The sequence below is a fragment of the Bufo gargarizans genome, chromosome 2, assembly GCF_014858855.1.
Source record: "Bufo gargarizans isolate SCDJY-AF-19 chromosome 2, ASM1485885v1, whole genome shotgun sequence".
NCBI lineage: Eukaryota > Metazoa > Chordata > Amphibia > Anura > Bufonidae > Bufo > Bufo gargarizans.
This window is the reverse complement of record NC_058081.1, coordinates 78,198,307-78,218,239: the sequence shown is the minus strand read 5'-3', so window position 1 is coordinate 78,218,239 and position 19,933 is coordinate 78,198,307. Positions and strand designations below refer to the sequence as shown.

General features: G+C 44.2%; 1 protein-coding gene across 3 annotated transcripts in view; it reads right to left on the bottom strand.

Moving 5' to 3' along the window:
- Positions 1 to 19,933, bottom strand: part of KANSL3 (KAT8 regulatory NSL complex subunit 3) — a 95,632-nt gene that overhangs the window by 50,446 nt on the left and 25,253 nt on the right. For all 3 annotated transcript variants that reach the window (XM_044279241.1, XM_044279242.1, XM_044279243.1), the window contains exons 11-13: positions 19,721 to 19,878; positions 14,674 to 14,737; positions 7,326 to 7,526 (exon numbers count right to left, since the gene is read on the bottom strand). In XM_044279241.1, coding sequence (XP_044135176.1) covers positions 7,326 to 7,526; positions 14,674 to 14,737; positions 19,721 to 19,878 — 423 coding nt within the window. The remainder of the gene's footprint in view (positions 1 to 7,325; positions 7,527 to 14,673; positions 14,738 to 19,720; positions 19,879 to 19,933) is intronic.

Genomic DNA, 19,933 nt, shown 5'->3' with positions numbered 1-19,933 from the left:
TTATATCTATCAACCAGCCCAAATCCGAGATTTTCTGAATCACGTATTTGGTCTGTCTGGTCGTTTCTAGTACAATGAGGAAATCTGGTTTCCCTACAATGAGGAAATAGTCTAAATATGGAAAAAATTGTAGCCCCTCTAGTCTGAAAGGGGAAATCATTTCTACTATCAGCTTTGTGAAGACTCTTGGGGCGGATGACATACCGAATGGTAGAGCGATGAACTGGAAATGATCGACTATGCCCTCTTCGTCTTTCAGTGCTAATCTGAGTGACTTTTGATGGATGGGAACATGGAAGTAGGCATCTTTTAGGTTGATGGATGTCATATAGGCTCCCATTTTGATTAGGGGAATTATTGATGAGATTGACCATTTAGAATTTTCTGTAGGTTATCGATTTGTTTAGTCCTTTTAATTTTATAATCGTACAGGAAGAGCCGTTGGGTTTCTGGACTAAAAATAACTTTGAATAAAAGCCCCTTCCTCTTTCTGGTACAGTAACTTCTAATACCACTCCTGATTTTTTTTTTTATATTTTTTTTTTAAGTCCAGAACTCCCTGTCAAATTTTTGCTAACATGTTTTGACTGTGGGATGTGATCCGAAATCTTCTTGGAGAGGTTAAAGGGAAATTCTATCCTGTAGCCATTTTTCACGATGTCTAAGACCAGGGATTCTGGGTTACGGTTTCCCACAGAGATAGAAAATTCCTCAACCTTCCTCCTACCCTGGTGTCATTGTTTTTTGGTTTGTTTGTTTTGGGGATTAAAGGAGGAACCCCCTGCCTTTTCCGCCTTTCTGATAGCGCCATCGTCCTGTTTTTTCCTTTCCTCTGTAGTATTTTGATTGTGAGCTAAAGGGACAAAAGGGTTTTCTCTTACTCTCCTCTGCAAACCCTTTCTTTTTGTCGGCCGCCTTCTCTAGGATTTAATCTAGTACAGACCCAAAAACCTATTCTCCAGAAAACGCAATAGAGCACAATTTAGCTTTGGAGGTCCTGTCGCCTCCCCAAGACTTCATCCAAAGTGCCCTTCTTGCTGAATTTGATAGTGCCGCATCTTTAGCGGCAAATCTGACTGATTCTGCGGAAGCTGTGGCAGACCTAAGGAGGATGGAGTTTAGGATTTCTTCTCTAGGAGTTTTGATCTTTAAGTGGTTCTCTAATTCATTAAGCCAAAAATACATGGCCCTGGCCACAGAGGTTGCCCCTATGTTTGTCTCAACTCCGAACATGGAGGCTTCCCAGCATTTCCTCAGAAGAGCATCTGCCTTCCTCTCCATAGGATCCTTTAATTGCGACGAATCCTCAAATGGCAGGGAAGGTTTTTTGACAATTTTTGCCACCTTATCAATCTTCTGGGTCTCATTAAGATTTTTACTTCAGCCTGATTAAATAATAGCCTAGTCTTAAACTCCTCAGAGACTTTTTCCTGGATCCATCCATTCATCCAGAATCATGTCTAATATTTTTGTTTACGGGGAAAACTTTGGATTTTTTTTGTCTGTAGACCCCCCCCCCCCCCGTCTGACGTCAGCAATGTGCGCGCGCACTCCTCATGTGTTCCCAAGCCTCCGGCAATGTCGGGAACAGAGCACAGACTGTGGCTCGTATCAGCTGAACAGCGTGCTCTTCATCTCCGGTCTGCTTCCTCACAGAAGGGAAGGAAGACCCAGTGTCGTGGAGTGAACAACAGGCCCCTGCTCTCAGGGACGAGAATCTACTCCTATATTTTCCTCTGCCCAGCTTTAGTAGCCACCGCAGGAGGGCAGAAGTAAAGGAGGGCTAAAAACCAACCCCCGTTTCTTAAATGTACCTAAAAATATTAAATTGCTTAAAAATCTTCACCTCCCATAGGGAGGTCCCTCTGTGAGGTGCCCCGTAGGGACAGGAAACACTGAGGGTGAGAGTGGGTTGTGGACTTTGACCTCTGTAGGGGCAGGAACACACAGTTTAAATCTCATGTGTAGCTGTCATTGTGAATGAAATAGAAAAAAAATAGTACATTAGTACGTGACAATTTCTAACAAAGCTAGAACCAGCCCTGTACCTCACATGGATACAGAGATCTCCCCATTTACTGCTCTACTAGTTTTATATCAGGCTTAAAGCTCAAGGGGAGTGTCTTCTCTGCTGCAGATAAGAGTGCGTGTCTCAGCTCTCCCTATCACAGCTCAGGAGGCGTGTCTCAGCTCTCCCTATCACAGCTCAGGAGGCGTGTCTCAGCTCTCCCTATCACAGCTCAGGAGGCGTGTCTCAGCTCTCCCTATCACAGCTCAGGAGGCAGTCACAGGATGAAACTGAGCATGTGCGACCTTCTCAGTGAGCAGGTAAAAAATAAAACAGCAGGTGGTGCTATACAGATACATTTTATTGAATAACTCAGTGGCTATGCTAAGTTTTTAATTACATGCAATTACAAAAAAATTCAGATCCAGGTACTGGTTTGAAAACTGTAGAATATTTTTCGTGGGACAACCCCTTTAACCACTTCAGCCCCGCTAGGTGAAACCCCCTTCATGACCAGAGCACTTTTTACACTTCGGCACTACACTCCTTTCACCGTTTATCGCTCGGTCATGCAACTTACCACCCAAATGAATTTTACCTCCTTTTCTTCTCACTAATGGAGCTTTCATTTGGTGGTATTTTATTGCTGCTGACATTTTTACTTTTTTTGTTATTAATCAAAATGTAACGATTTTTTTGCAAAAAAATGACATTTTTCACTTTCAGCTGTAAAATTTTGCAAAAAAACGACATCCATATATACATTTTTCGCCAAATTTATTGTTCTACATGTCTTTGATAAAAAAAAAATGTTTGGGCAAAAAACAAAATGGTTTGGGTAAAAGTTATAGCATTTACAAACTATGGTACAAAAATGTGAATTTCCGCTTTTTGAAACAGCTCTGACTTTCTGAGCACCTGTCATGATTCCTGAGGTTCTACAATGCCCAAACAGTAGAAAACCCCCACAAATGACCCCATTTCGGAAAGTAGACACCCTAAGGTATTCGCTGATGGGCATAGTGAGTTCATAGAACTTTTTATTTTTTGTCACAAGTTAGCGGAAAATGATGATGATTTTATTTTTTATTTTTTTCTTACAAAGTCTCATATTCCACTAACTTGCGACAAAAAATAAAAAATTCTAGGAACTCGCCATGCCCCTCACGGAATACCTTGGGGTGTCTTCTTTCCAAAATGGGGTCACTTGTGGGGTAGTTATACTGCCCTGGCAATTTAGGGGCCCAAATGTGTGATTAGAACTTTGCAATCAAAATGTGTACAAAATGACCGGTGAAATCCGAAAGGTGCACTTTGGAATATGTGCCCCTTTGCCCACCTTGGCAGCAAAAAAGTGTCACACATCTGGTATCGCCGTACTCAGGAGAAGTTGGGGAATGTGTTTTGGGGTGTCATTTTACATATACCCATGCTGGATGAGAGAAATATCTTGGCAAAAGACAACTTTTCCCATTTTTTTATACAAAGTTGGCATTTGACCAAGATATTTATCTCACCCAGCATGGGTATATGTAAAATGACACCCCAAAACACATTCCCCAACTTCTCCTGAGTACGGCGATACCAGATGTGTGACACTTTTTTGCAGCCTAGATGCGCAAAGGGGCCCAAATTCCTTTTAGGAGGGCATTTTTAGACATTTGGATCCCAAACTTCTTCTCACACTTTCGGGCCCCTAAAAAGCCAGGGCAGTATAAATACCCCACATGTGACCCCACTTTGGAAAGAAGACACCCCAAGGTATTCAATGAGGGGCATGGAGAGTTCATAGAAATTTTTTTTTTTTTGCATAAGTTAGCGGAAGTTGGTTTTTTTTTTGGTTTTTTTCTCACAAAGTCTCACTTTCCGCTAACTTAGGACAAAAATTTCAATCTTTCATGGACTCAATATGCCCCTCAGCGAATACCTTGGGGTGTCTTCTTTCCGAAATGGGGTCACATGTGGGGTATTTATACTGCCCTGGCTTTTTAGGGGCCCTAAAGCGTGAGAAGAAGTCTGGAATATAAATGTCTAAAAATGTTTACGCATTTGGATTCCGTGAGGGGTATGGTGAGTTCATGGGAGATTTTATTTTTTGACACAAGTTAGTAGAATATGAGACTTAGTAAGAAAAAACAAAAACAAACAAAAAATTTCCGCTAACTTGTGCCAAAAAAAAGGGGGGGTGATCAATGACAGGGGGGGTGATCAATGACAGGGGGGGTGATCAATGACAGGGGGGTAATCACCCATATAGACTCCCGGATCACCCCCCTGTCATTGATCACCCCCCTGGTAAGGCTCCATTCAGACGTCCGTATAATTTTTACGGATCCATGGATCGGATCCGCAAAACACATGCGGACGTCTGAATGGAGCCTTACAGGGGGGTTATCAATGACAGGGGGTGATCAGGGTGATCACCCCCCTGTCACTGATCACCCCCCCTGTAAGGCTCCATTCAGACATCCGCATGATTTTTTACGGATCCATGGATACATGGATCGGATCCACAAAACACATGCGGATGTCTGAATGGAGCCTTACAGGGGGGTTATCAATGACAGGGGGTGATCAGGGTGATCACCCCCCTGTCACTGATCACCCCCCCTGTAAGGCTCCATTCAGACATCCGCATGATTTTTTACGGATCCATGGATACATGGATCGGATCCACAAAACACATGCGGACGTCTGAATGGAGCCTTACAGGGGGGTGATCAATGACAGGGGGGTGATCAGGGAGTGTATATGGGTGATCACCCGCCTGTCATTGATCACCCCCTGTAAGGCTCCATTCAGACGTCCGCATGTGTTTTGCGGATCCGATCCATGTATCCATGGATCCGTAAAAATCATGCGGACGTCTGAATGGAGCCTTACAGGGGGGTGATCAATGACAGGGGGGTGATCAGGGAGTGTATATGGGTGATCACCCGCCTGTCATTGATCACCCCCCTGTAAGGCTCCATTTAGACGTCCGTATGCGTTTTGCGGACCCGATCCATGTATCCGTGGATCCGTAAAAATCATACGGACGTCTGAACGGAGCCTGACAGGGGGGTGATCAATGACAGGGCGGTGATCAATGACAGGGGGGTGATCAGGGAGTTTATATGGGGTGATCAGGGGTTTATAAGGGGTTAATAAGTGACGGGGGGGGGGGGTGTAGTGTGGTGTTTGGTGCGACTGTACTGACCTACCTGAGTCCTCTGGTGGTCGATCCTAACAAAAGGGACCACCAGAGGACCAGGTAGGAGGTATATTAGACGCTGTTATGAAAACAGCGTCTAATATACCTGTTAGGGGTTAAAAAATTCGGATCGCCGCTGGCAGGCTGGAGATCCACTCGCTTACCTTCCGTTCCTGTGAGCGCGCGCGCCTGTGTGCGCGCGTTCACAGGAAATCTCGCGTCTCGCGAGATGACGCATATATGCGTGACTGTGCGCAGGGCTGCCACCTCCGGACCGCACATCTGCGTTAGGCGGTCCGGAGGTGGTTAAGTAGTTTTTACATATTCAAACCAGCACCTAAATCTCAATACATTTGTAACTGCATGTAATGAAAAATGTTGTATAAAAACACAGAGTAATTCAATCAAATATATCTGTATTGTGCTACCTGCTGTTTATTCTTTTGTTCATTTCTTGTCCACATCACGGAGGTGGTTGCACATACTCAGTTTAAAGGGATTCTGTCATGAGATTTTACCCCTATAACCTAAACATATGCTCATGTCCAGAGTAATAAGAATAATCCTAAGCTGGCCTTATTAAACTTCACTGTGGCTCTATTTGCCCAAAAAACAGGTTTTAATAACCTGTCACTCACTCACTTAAGGTGCCCAAGGGGAGGTCCGTTAATACAGGGTGCCCGGCTGCACCCCTCGCCGCCTTCCCCGTCTTCTGCTCCGCCTTCTACAGCTCAGCACCGCCTCCGCAGACCTACCCTTCCCTCTGCCAGATCCCACGCCTGTGCACTAGGCTCAGCCTGATGCGCCGCGGACTCCTGGCAGCGGCTTTGTTGAGCGAAGTGCACATGCGCATCAGGCTGGCGCATGCGCACTTCGCTCAATGAAGCCGCTGCCAGGAGTCAGCGGCGCATCAGGCTGAGCCTAGTGCGCAGGATCTGGCAGAGGGACAGGTAGGATTGCGGAGGTGGCGGTGAGCTGTAGAAGGCGGCGCAGAAGACAGCGAAGGTGGTGCTGGGCACCGGACGGCAAGGGGTGCGGCCTGGCACCCTGTATTAACGGACCTCCCCTTGGGCACCTTAAAGAGAGTCTTTCACCGAAAATGACCATCATACACCACAATCATGATATCCATTACATTCCCCATATTATAATCTTACCTTTCATATTGCTGTCCGTCGCCTATTCGCTCTTAAAAACGGCGCTGTTCAAATCAAACCCCTCCCCTTTCACCCCTCTGGCCTGCCCTCGGTTCTTCAGATACCATCCTCCAGTCAATGACAAATCTGGCGCCTGCGCACTCCATTACCCACTAGGGCAGAGGCGGCAGAGGCAGCAGAGCGTTTAATCCGCATGCGCCGGCCCGTACATCCCGATCTAGCCGGCGGAAGTAAACTGTCAAAATATCGGGATGTACGGGCCGGCGCATGCGCATTAAACGCTCTGCTGCCTCTGCCCTAGTGGGTAATGGAGTGCGCAGGATTTGTCATTGACTCGAGGATGGTATCTGAAGAACCGAGGGCGGGCCAGAGGGGTAAAAGGGGAGGGGTTTGATTTGAACAGTGCCGTGGAGCCTGGGCACCGGCCGCATAAACGCCGCCCCTGGGCACCTTCAGAACCTAATTAGCATATGGAATAAAAGCGTTTTTAAGAGAGAATAGGCGACGGACAGCAATATACAAGGTAAGATTATAATATGGGGAATGTAATAGATATCAAGATGTTTGTGGTGTATAATGGTAATTTTAGGTGAAAGACTCCCTTTAAGTGAGTGATTGACAGATTATAAAAAAACTGTTTTTAGGGCAAAAAGAGCCACAGTAAAGTTTAATAAGGCCAGTTTAAGATTATTCTTATTACTCCGAAAATGAGCATATGTTTAGGTTATAGGGGTAAAATCTCATGACAGAATAAGAAAGAAAGACAGAAAGAAAGACAGAAAGAAAGACAGAAAGAAAGACAGAAAGACAGAAAGAAAGAAAGAAAGAAAGAAAGAAAGAAAGAAAGAAAGAAAGGAGAGCTGCAGCATAAAGAGATGTACTAAATGTGAGATTTTTTTTTTTTACATCAATTAGGCATAACCCCTTTAAGTTTACAGATTCACTTGCAAATTTACATAATTCTCACCTCAGAACCAGAAGGGGAAGCAGGGAAACGAGCTGCAGGAGAGGCTGGCCTGCTGTTCCTCTCTGACAGATCAAGTGATAAGTCTCTCCTCAGGAACTCTCTTGGCTTTTTTTTCTTCTCTGCATCAAGATCACGCGGATCAGAACCAGAATGGCCATCTGCTCGCGTTAAGACCCCTGCAAGGAAGTCGGCAATCTCATCCTAGATTTTTTTTTTAAGTAAGTAAGTAAATAAATAAATAATAGGTTATTTAATTAACCTAAGAACATCAAGTAAATAAACTTGTAAAATTTCTTTTTGGGATATTCTGGTGTAAACTAGTGTAAGCAGTGAATAGATTTAAAAAAAACACAGCAATTTTAAATTATAATAGTCATTTCAGCAAGTTGTTCGAGGGGGACTTGTAACACGATCTGATAGAATTGTTTTAACTCCTCCGCCTATAGTCCTATACAAACACCGTTGAAATAGATTTTATAGAGCTGTAGGCGGAGGAGTTAAAGGAAATCTGTCACCAGGATAATCACTATTGAAGTAAAGCCATGGCCTAATAGCACTTACTACCTTACTTCCAGATGTGCCTTTGTTCCAGCAATAGATGTTTTTTTATCTTCTGAAAATCCAGTTTATTTGCCATGCAAATGAGCCAATAAGGGGCCCAGAGGGGCGTCACTCTTGCAGGAAGGAACCCAGACACACCTTCCGCTAGTGCCCAAGCCCGCCCTCAGGCTGGGAGCAGGGAAAACGGGGGCAGAGTTATGGCTTGAATGTGATGTAGGAGAGGGGAGGGTGGATACATTGTGGCAGGGGGCATGTCTGGGCTCCTTCCTGCAAGAGTGAAGCCCCTCTGGGCTCCTTACTAGCTCCTTTGCACACCAAATAAACTGGATTCAGAGGATAAACATCTATTGCTGGAGCAAAGGTACATCTGGAAATAAGGTACTAAGTGCTATTAGGCCATGGCTTTACTGCAATAGCTATTATCCTGGTGACAGATTTCCTTTAAAACAATTCTATCAGATCTTCTAATCATGTTAGAAGTCCCCCCTTGAACAACTTGCTGAAATGACTGAGAAAAATACAGCAATTTTAGTTATAATAGACTGTAAGCTCCTGCGAGCAAGGCCCACATTCCTCTTGTTCAAATTATTGACTTGTCTGTTGCTATGTTATTTTTGACTGTTTGTACAGGAACCCCTGAATTGTAAAGTGCTGCGGAATATGTTAGCACTATATATAGATTACTGTATTTTTCACCCCATAAGACGCACAGTGTCACTGCGTCTTATGGGGTGAATACTAATGAGCGCTTCCATTATGGAAGCGCTCATTAGTACCGGAGGACCAGGAAGCACAACGGCAGGAAGAGCAGGAGGAGCGCTGGAGGTGAAGCGCGGCAGCATCCAGAGCAGGAGAGGTAGGTGGTGTGATCTGAGGCTGGGGGTCTCATCTGAGGTCTGATTGAGGGTCTTCTTAACATTGGCGGTCTAATTGGGGCTGTGAGCTGAGGTCTGATTAACATTAGGTGTCTGATTGCTGGTCTGATCTGAGGTCTAATAAAAAAATATTTTTTTTCTTATGGTCCTCCTCTAAAACCTAGGTGCGTCTTATGGGCCAGTGCGCTTTATAGGGCGAAAAATACAGTATTTTTATTATTAGCAGTATTATAGATACTACATGTTTATAATTGATTTAAAAAAAACAAAAAAAACAACAACATCTGTAGTAGGGAAGGTCATGCAGAAAAGTGGCATAACAGGCAACGAAGGAGATCACAACCCACCCTCCATAACAGGTTATGTTCATTTTACAGATCATAAAAAGTGAGTTTGCCATTTGCATGCGGTCAAAAAAAATCCAGTGAAAACTGGTGAGATTTACTTACATAGTATGACACCACCTGGTGTTCAAAGTGTATAGCAATGTACACATCCATCTACTTTTGAAAAAGAAAAGGGGGAATCTGATTGGTTGTTATGGGCAACTAATCCAGTTCTACTTTACACCAGTTTGATAAATCTCCCTCAGCTTTTTGCAGGAAAGAAAGCCATATTTAATAGCGCCTCTGGAAGGAAAACATTAAATGCTCTGCAGTGAACAGAGGGTTACTAAGCAGAGATGTGACTAACTGAGCATGTGTGACCAGCAAGCAGCAAATAGCTCAGCAGATGGACATGCACATTGTTATACACTGAACAGCCAGTGGCGCCATTCTGTCAGTAAATGTCATAAAGCTTCATTTTTTTTTTTTTTTTTTTTAACAGTATGTAAATGGAAATATAATTAATTTTTTTTATCATCCCTATTTTTTTTTTTATATATGTTTCCACATAAGTATATAGGGTTAAGGAGTCCTGGACCTCTCCTCCCCCTGCACGCTGGGTGTCTGTAATTTTACTATACTGACCCCTCACCACCCTTACTCTGGGTCTCTCCTTTGTCCTATACAAAGATTGTTTTATTCCTTTTAGGACACCGAGTCCAGAAAGCTTAAACCCAAAGGAGATTCGGGGCGCAGGAAGTGTGGTGGTTGCCGTAAAGGCTTGGTGTCGGATCCGAAGAAGATCCTTTGCCCTAGATGTACTGAAAAAATTATCTCAGAAGAATCCCCTTCCTTCATGGAGTCCATGTGAACCCTCAATAGAGAAGAGATTAAAGCTGCGGCTGATTCTAGACAATTGGCGCTCTCCCCTGGGCCTTCCCGTTCCCTAAATTTGGAAATATCAGACCAAGTGGATCTGGATGAAGGGGAGTTACTTGATGATTAGGACCCCTTATCCTCTGAGGATGCTGCAGGGAGGCCTATGTGCTTTCCCGAAGAAACGCAATCCCTACTGAAGGATATTAAATCTACCCTAAAATTAGAAGACGTAAAAGAGACTCAGTCCCTTCACGATCAGATTTTTCAGGGGTTGGGGGAAAAGAAGAAAAGATCCTTCCCCATCCACAACAATATTAAAGCTCTTATTTCCAGGGAATGGAAGGATCCTGATAGAAGGTGGACTGTATCGGCCGCCTTCAAGCGCAAATACCCCTTTTCAGAGTCTGACTTTCAGAGTCTGACAAAATAGATGCAACGGTGGCCCGTATTTCAAAGAAGTCCTCGCTGCCCTTTGAGGATATGGGTCTCGATGGACAAAAAATGCGAAAATGTATTAAGGAAATCCTGGGAGACAAATACGGCGATGCTACGTCCCAGCATAGCGTCCACTTGTGCGGCTGACTTGGTTAAGCTCTCTGCAAGAAGCAGTGCTTTAGCCAATGCGACCCGTAGGGCAGTATGGCTCCGTTCATGGACAAGGGACGCAGGCTCTAAGAACCGCCTATGCTCCATCCCGTGTGAGGGAGATAGATTATTTGGCTCCGCTCTTGATGATATTTTGGAGAAGGCCTCCGATAAGAGAAAAGGATTTCCCTCTGATAATCGTTACCATCAACAGAGGCGTTCTTTTCAAAATCAGAAAAGGTCGAGAGCAGATCAGGGTAAAAGGGACGGATCAAAAAGGTGGCAGCCTTCTAGAGGTAGAAGAGGGGATACCTTTTTAAGCCAGAAGCCTCTACCCGCCCTACCCAGTGACACGCTGATCCAGGTAGGAGGCAGACTAAAACAATTCTCCTCCGCCTGGCAAGAAATTCATGCCTCCCCTTGGGTCACTCGTACCGTAAGAGAAGGCCTAAAGCTAGAATTTGTTCCCCCCCCCCCCCCAAGACATTTCTTTATCAACCAAAGACAGCAAACCGACAAACAGGCATCCCTAGAGTCAGAGATAGCTACGTTACTCCTCAAAGGAGTCCTCATCCCTGTACCAGAAGAACAACACGGCGAGGGATTCTATTCCCCTATATTTTAATTTAAAAAAAAAAAAAAAAAAAAAAAAAAAAAAAAAAAAAACGGCTCCTTTCGCCTAATAATAAATTTAAAGTCCCTAAAACAGATCCATCGTTTACAAGAGATTCAAGATGGAGACCATAAAATCTACCACACATGGCTACCCTCGACCTTCAGGACGCTTATTACCACGTCCTAATATTCCACAGGCATCAGTGTTTTCTAAGGATAGCAATTTATTTTCAAGGAAAATTGTCCCATTTTCAGTACACAGCTCTTCCTTTCGGCCTATCCTCTGCCCCCAGAGTTTTTTCAAAAATAATGTCAGAGGTCACAACATTTTTTCACCTTCAGGGGGTACAGATCGTTCCATACCTGGACAACTTTCTGGTGTTTGCGGAGTCGCGCCAACTTCTACAATCACGCCTCAAGCAAATCCGGGACTGCCTTACATCTCTAGGGTGGATAATAAATCCCAAAAAATCTGACCTTATCCCCAGTCAGGAAAAGTTTTTTTTTAGGGGTATTGTTAGACTCAAGGCATCTAATGTCTTTCCTTCCTCAAGACAAACAATCTCACTTAATCCAAACAGTGTCTCGTTTTCCAGCAGGGATCGGTCCTCGATAAGGGACATCATGGCTGTACTGGGGCTGCTAACAGCCACAATCCCGTCGGTAAGGTGGGCCCAAAGTCACACAAGGGTCCTTCAGGCCTTTCTCCTATCCTCTTGGGACGGAAAAAATTCATCTCTAGACAGAAAAGTTCACGTTCCCAAACGGGTAAAACAGTCACTAACTTGGTGGAGAATAAAGGGAAACCTGAGCGTAGGGGGTTCACTGGCGCCCAAGAGATGTTATGGTCATTACAACAGACGCCAGCAACTCAGGTTGGGGAGGTCATTCTTCAGGATCAGTAGTTCAGGGATCCTGGGAGAAAGACATGCAGGAGACCTTCTCAAATTTAAGAGAACTGTCAGCAGTCCACAGAGTTCTCCTTTCCCTTTACAAAACTTCTTCTCCAAAACACGTAAAAATATTGACGGACAACACTACAGTTGTGGCGTACGTAAACAAACAAGGTGGAACCAAAAGTCGTTCACTGGCGGAAGTATCGAAAAACATTTTTTGTTAGGCAGAAAGAAGCCTTCTGTCCCTTTCTGCGGTGCATATCAGGGGAGAAAAAAAATGTGGTGGCCGATTATCTCAGTCGACATCTCATAAGAGAAACCGAATGGTCCCTAAATCACCACGTTTTCAGCCAGATCTGCCAGATGTGGGGGACCCCAGTGTTAGATCTGTTCGCCACCAAAAGCAACAGGCAGGTCAGAAGGTTCTGTTCCCTCTCACAAAGAGATCATCCGGTATGGCTAGACGCACTCTACCGGCCGTGGCCAAAACAGCTCCTTTATGCCTTCCCTCCATTCAGCCTCATTCCAAGAGTCCTGGTAAAAACTCAGGAAGAGAGGGTCTATGTAATTATGGTGGCCCCCTTGTGGCCAAGAAGGGCTTGGTTTCCGCTCCTGCTCAAACTATCAGCCGGAGTTTATTGGATACTGCCGTCAAACCCAGACCTACTCCATCAGGGACCAGTAAATCATCCCAGCGTAAAAGCAACTCAGTTTGACGGCCTGGAATCTGAACGCCTCCTGCTAAAACAGAAGGGCCTGTCAGATGCTGTTATTTCCACGATGCTAAAAAGCCGGAAACCCGTAACTTCAAGGATCTACTTGAGAACCTGGAATGCCTTTTTGGGAAGTGTCTGTTCTCCTGATATTCCTCAGGTCCTTCAGTTTTGTGAACAGGAAGTCTCCCTACCTTCGTTTTTACAGTCTCCATCTACTGACTCGGAGGGAACTCTCCATAATCTGGATGTCAGGAGATCAGTCCTCTCCTACCTATAAGCCACTAAGAAAATCGGACCGTCTGTTTCTGCAATTTCAGGGCCCTAATAAGGGGCAAGCAGCTAGCAAATCGACCATAGCTAGATGGATTAGGAACGTAATATCCTCTGCCTACATTACCAAGAACTGTCAGCCACCAGGGATATTGAAGGCTCATTCTACAAGGGCAGTGGCCTCATCCTGGGCAGAGACTAAAGCAGTCCCTCTGGAACAGATCTGCAGAGCCGCCACATGGGCCAACCCTATGACTTTTTTCAGGCACTATAAGCTAGATGTAGTAAGGGATCAGGACTTGTCCTTTGGTCGTAAAGTTCTATCTGCTGTGGCTGGTTTCCCTCCCAAATTTTGAATGTTTTTTGTAGACAAATGATGTAATTTGTTTACTATAATATATACCGTATTTTTCGCCGTATAAGACGCACTTTTTCTTCCCCCAAAATGGGGGAGAAATGCCCCTGCGTCTTATACGGCGAATGCAGTCAGTTTTACATCGCTGGCAGCGATGTAAAGAGAGCGAGGACTCGGGGAGGGACTGGGAGGAGGAGCTGGGGCCGGCAATAGCGGCGGGGCGGTGCAGTCACTGTACTATAGCCCCGCCCCGCCGCTCCTGTATACTAATAAAATATGTCATATTCAATGAATGGTTATTAAATATGCCCCTTTATGCCTAATAGTACCTTAAATCCTAAGCTCATCCGTACAATGCAGGCCGGGCGGGCGGCAGCGTAACTCCCTGATGTCACGTGCCTGCGCCGCCTACTTTATGAATGAAGCAGGCGGCGCAGGCAAGTGACGTCAGTGAGTGACGCGCCGCGCCGGCCGCCCGGCCTGCCGGCATTGTACTGAAGCGCTTAGGATTTAAGGTACTATTAGGAATAAAGAGGCATATTTAATAACTATTAATTGAATAAGACATATTATATTAGTATACAGGAGCGGCGGGGGATCTGTGGATGGCACAGTTATGGGCTGGGAGGGTCTGTGGATGACACATGTATAACAGTGCCATCCACAGATGCCCCCCTGTAACAGTGCCAGCCACAGATCCCCCTGTAACAGTGAAAGCCACAGATCCCCCCATAACAGTGTCTGTCATCCACAGTTCCCCCCTAACAGTGTCCGTCATCCACAGTTCCCCCCATAAGTGTCCGTCATCCACAGATCCCCCCATAACAGTGTCAGTCATCCACAGATCCCCCCATAACAGTGTCCGTCATCTACAGATCCCCCCATAACAGTGTCCGTCATCCACAGATCCCCCATAACAGTGTCCGTCATCCACAGATCCCCCCATAACAGTGTCCGTCATCCACAGATCCCCAGTAATAGTGCCATCCACAGACCACCTAGTTCCAAACCCACCAAACCCACAGCACACCTTTTGGTTAAAAATATTTTTTTTCTTATTTTCCTCCCCAAAAACCTAGGTGCGTCTTATACGCCGGTGCGTCTTATACGGCGAAAAATACGGTAATTTTTCTACATCACTTCTGTGTCCTCTCTTATTGACTGGTAAGGGGAGGAGACTCCTTAAATCCTGTGAAAATCCAATTACCGGTAAGAGTAATTTACCCTATTTCCGCTCTGTACAAAATATTGGAACTGGGATATATTTTACCTGGATACATCGGTCCACCATACTTTGTGTCAGGCTCTCCGTTTTTTTCTTAATTTTGCTTATCCTGTCAATATAAAAATCAGATATTGAGATGTTACAGGGACAAGTGTTACAACAGACAGGACGGTTTTTAAGTTACATAAGAATTACCTGGTTACTACAACTCAAACCTGGTGGACTCAAAGGCCAATGGGATGAGTTAGCATCCAGAAAAGAAGAAAAAAAGTCACCACTGTCAACATAGATTGTTTATCTGCATGCAGGTCGGACCCTGCTGTTTGAGGGCCACCTGAATAATGGTGCTTACAACTGAGTAATACTTAATGCTGGAAATGCTATGTTAAACAATGATTTCTAATGGGATGGTATTATTAAAAACCTTAACATTGGATATATGTACGCTATTCTCCTTGTCAGGGGACTAATGTATTTTTTTTATTTGGAAAACCAAATTAACCTCTTAAGGACACATGACGTACCGGTACGTCATGTGTTGTTGGTCTGATCACCGCCGCCCGGCGGTGAAAGGAACAAGGTGCCTGCTCAAATCATTGAGCAGGCACCTAGACTAAATGCGTGGGAGGGGGGGGGGGGGGGGTCCCGTGAATCACCCCCCCCCCCCCCCATGTCGGTGATCGCAGCAAACCGCAGGTCAATTCAGATCTGCGGTTTGCAGCGCTTTCTGACCGCGGGGATCAGAAACTTTAGCATTCCGAAAATATATATTTATCTCCCTGCACCCCTGAATGATTTTATGCTAGCGGGAGGTGCAGGGGGGGGGGGGGGGGGTTGCGGGCGGTGCAGGAAGCGGGCGGTGCGGCAGGCGGGATTGCGATCCCCCACCCGCCTCCTCTTGAATAATCATTGGTCGCCAGTGGGTATACCAGGGTGTCAGCACATTGCTGACACTCTGGTATAAACGGCTGACATCTGTGATGAGATGTCAGCCGTTTAACCCTTTCCATACCGCGGTCCGTACGGACCGCTGTATGGAAGAGGTTAACAGTCAGGGAGCTCCCTCCCTCTCCCATTAGGGGGCTGCTGTGGCTTTGCAGCCCCCGATGGGAGAGGGAGGGAGCCCCCAGACAGCTCCCCTCCTTACCATTCCCCGTCTGCTCAGCTGTGGCAGACGGGGAAGGTTCCCATGGCAACAGGACGCCTTCTCAGGCATCCTGCTGTCCATGAAGCTGAACAGATCTGTGCTAAAGGCATAAATGTGTTCAAAGTGTAAGTAAAATACAGTACAATACACTATATATTGTACTGTACTATACAGACATCAGACCCACTGGATCTTAAAAAACTATGATGAAATTGAAATTTTGCCCACCTTACTTCCCCAAAAAGGTAATAAGTGATAAAAATAGGTCGTATGTACGACAAAATAATACCAATCTAACCGTCACCTCATCCCGCAAAAAATGAGACCCTACCTAAGATAATCGCCCAAAAACTGAAAAAACTATGTCTCTCAGAATATGGAGACACTAAAACTTGATTTTTTTGTTTCAAAAATGAAATACTTGAGTAAAACTTACATAAATAAAATAGAAAGTCTACACATTAGGCATCGCCGCGTCCGTAATAACCTGCTTTATAAAAATATCACATGACCTAACCCCTCAGGTGAATATCGTAAAAAAAAAAAAAAAAAAAGGTGTCCCCTTACTTCACAAAAAGTGTAATAGCAAGCGATCAAAAAGTCATACGCACCCCAAAATAGTGCCAAACAGTCATCTCACCCCGCAAAAATCATACCCTACCCAAGATATTTGCCCAAAAACTGAAAAAACTATGGCTCTCAGACTATGGAGACATTGAAACATGATTTTTTTTGTTTCAAAAATGAAATCATGGTGTAAAACTTACATAAATAATTTTTTTTTTATACATATTAGGAATGGCCGCGTCCGTGACAACCTGCTCTATAAAAATATTACATGATCTAACCTGTCAGATGAATGTTGAAAATAACAAAAAATAAAAACGGTGCCAAAAACAGCTATTTCTTGTTACCTTGCCTCACAAAAAGTGTAATATAGAGCAACCAAAAATCATATGTACCCTAAACTAGCACCAACAATACTGCCACCCTATCCCGTAGTTTCTAAAATGGGGTAACTTTTTTTGAGTTTCTACTCTAGGGGCGCATCAGGGGGGCTTCAAATGGTACATTGTGTCAAAAAAAAACGGTCCAGCAAAATCTGCCTTCCAAAACCGTATGGCATTCCTTTCCTTCTGCACCCTGCCGTGTGCCCGTACAGTGGTTTACGACCACATATGGGGTGTTTCTGTAAACTACAGAATCAGTGCCATAAATGGAGTTTTGTTTGGCCGTTAACCCTTGGTTTGTAACTGGAAAAAAAAAGTATTAAAATGGAAAATCTGCCAAAAGAGTGAAATTTCGAAATTGTATCTCTAATTTTCATTAAATCTTGTGGAACACCTAAAGGGTTAACAAAGTTGGTAAAATCAGTTTTGAATACCTTGAGGGGTGTAGTTTCTTAGATGGGTAACTTTTATTGAGTTTCTACTCTAGGGGAGCATCAGGGGGGCTTCAAATGGGACATGGTGTCAAAAAAAACAGTCCAGCCAAATCTGCCTTCCAAAAACCATACAGCGCACCTTTCCTTCTACACCCTACTGTGTGCTCGTACAGTAGTTTACGACCACATATGGGGTGTTTCTGCAAACTACAGAATCGGGGCAATAAATATAGCATTTTGTTTGGCTGCTAACCCTTGCTTTGTTACTGGAAAAAAATTGATTAAAATGGAAAATTTGCCAAAAAAAATAATCTAAATTCTGAAATGTTATCACCATTTGCCATTAACTCTTGTGGAACACCTAAAGGGTTAACGACGTTTGTAAAATCAGTTTTGAATACCATGAGGGGTGTAGTTTCTAGAATTTTTGGGTGGTTTCTATTATGTAAGCCTCACAAAGTGACTTCAGACCTGAACTGGTCCCTAAAAAGTGGGTTTTTGAAAAAAAGATTTGCTTCTAAACTTCTAAGCCTTGTCACATCCCCAAAAAATTAAATATAATTCCCAAATTGATCCAAATATGAAGTAAACATATGGGGAATGTAAAGTAATAACTATTTTTGGAGGTATTACTATGCATTATAGAAGAAGAAGTAGAGAAATTAAAACTTGGACATTTTTTTACAAATTTTTGGTAAATTTGGTATTTTTTTTATAAATAAATTAATTTTTTTTAACTTCACTTTACCAGTGTCATTAAGTACAATATATGACGAAAAAAACAATCTCAGAATGGCCTGGATAAGTCAAAGTGTTTTAAAGTTATCAGCACTTAAAGTGACACTGGTCAGATTTGCAAATGACCTGGTCCTTAAGGTGAAATAAGGCTGTGTCCCTAAGGGGTTAATTACCTCTTAAAAAGTAGTGATGTCCCGATACCATTTTTTTTTTTTTTAAGACCGAGTACAAGTACCGATACTTTTATTTAAGTACTCACCGATACCAATTATAACAGCGGCGCAGTTGCTGATAGCAATAAAAAAAATTAAAGCTGGAATTTGGTTGCTATGGACAACTGCTTTAAAGGGTTAAAAGATTAATAAAATGGGCATATAACAGTGTTTCCCAACCAGCGTGCCTCCAGCTTGCCTTTGGCTGTGCGGGAATGCTGGGAGGTGTAGTTTTGCAACAGCTGAAGGCACGCTGGTTGGGGATCACTATTATATGCCCATTCCCCCCCCACCACCTTATTTTATTATTCACTGTTTGTCCGTTTTAACATGAAATGGAGAGAAATTAACAGAATTTCTCCTCCATTTCATGCACCATGGCCTGCTTTAATCCTTCCCATGAATATGCACCAGAGTACTGGGAGGAAGTGGCTTTAACTTCCTCCCAGTGCTAGGAAACCGCATTCTGCCTCACAGAAGTCCCGCCCCACGTTGATCAGCTGGGACATTGCTGCCGTCCCCACGCTGATCGGTTGGGAGCAGCGCCGCTGCCCGAAAGACAACACTGAACCCGCCGCCGCAGTCCCCACCGCTGATCATCTGGGACACGGCCGGCCATGAGGTATCGCCGACATTTGCACGAGTACAAGTACTCGTACAAAATGTCCGGTATCGGTCCCGATACTGGTATCAGGACATCCCTACTTAAAAGAAAACAAAAACAATGATACTAATGTGAACAGAAAACAAAACAGGATTTGTCCCATTTGAAAATCATGAGGTGGCAACATTAAAAGGGTTTTTCAGGACTGCTATAATTTTTAACAGATAAGTCCATGTAGTTTACCTCATGTACCCATGCAGTTTTTCTTCCCAATGTGGACTCTCCTGATGCGTTATTGCCATGTAAACCAATCCCCATGTCTGCCACAGCTCTAGAACCGCCCCTAATGCACAGCTAGTTTATAGCTCCTCCCACTCGACTAGCTACATAGACACTCCCCTATCACCCCCCAGCTAGTTTATAGCTCCTCCCACCAGCTAGTTACATAGACACTCCCATATCACTGCTTTGACATAAACAGGAAATAAACAGCTGCATGGACATGGTCATGTGGCCACCGTCCAGAAAGGAAGACAAGCAGCAATAAAAAGGTAAAAGAAATACTGTACATTATAAAATTATAGATAACGTCAAATGCTTTTAAAGCTCAAATTGCCCTATTTTCTATGCATACTCCACTCTTTGGAGCTTCCAGAGCAAAGCTCAACAAGACACGTCATACAGTCACTCAAGTAGTCGTATTTATGCCAGGTCCAGGTGTGACGGATAATTTCAGATTCTGCTGTTCCTTTTACCGTTTGCAATTCAAAGGGAAATGAGGACGCTGCGGTACTAAATATCTACAGCATGCTCCGATTTCCGTGCTGAATTTTTCCATTATGCGTTGACGTAATTTCAAAATCTCATCTCTTGGTATCGTACTATAATGTGGAATTCCCATGGCAATCTGCTGTGTCTAGAGCTGGCCTCAGTGCGCTGCTCAATGTGATAGAGTCTAATGTCAGACCTTGTTCACACCATTTTTCTTATCCTCAGTTAGCTCTTACCGAAGATTATCATCAGCCCCTCCAACAATGACCAGACTGTTATCAGCTCGGAGCTTCTCTCGGAAGTCCTCCATTGCTTCTGGGTGACACTGAAGAGCGTTCTGACCAATCACAAAAAGAACTGGTGTCTTCATGTCAAGCAGAGGGTCATCAACATCCTACAACGCAAAGACGCATGGTCACAAAATTTTTATGGTACAAAAATGTTTTGTT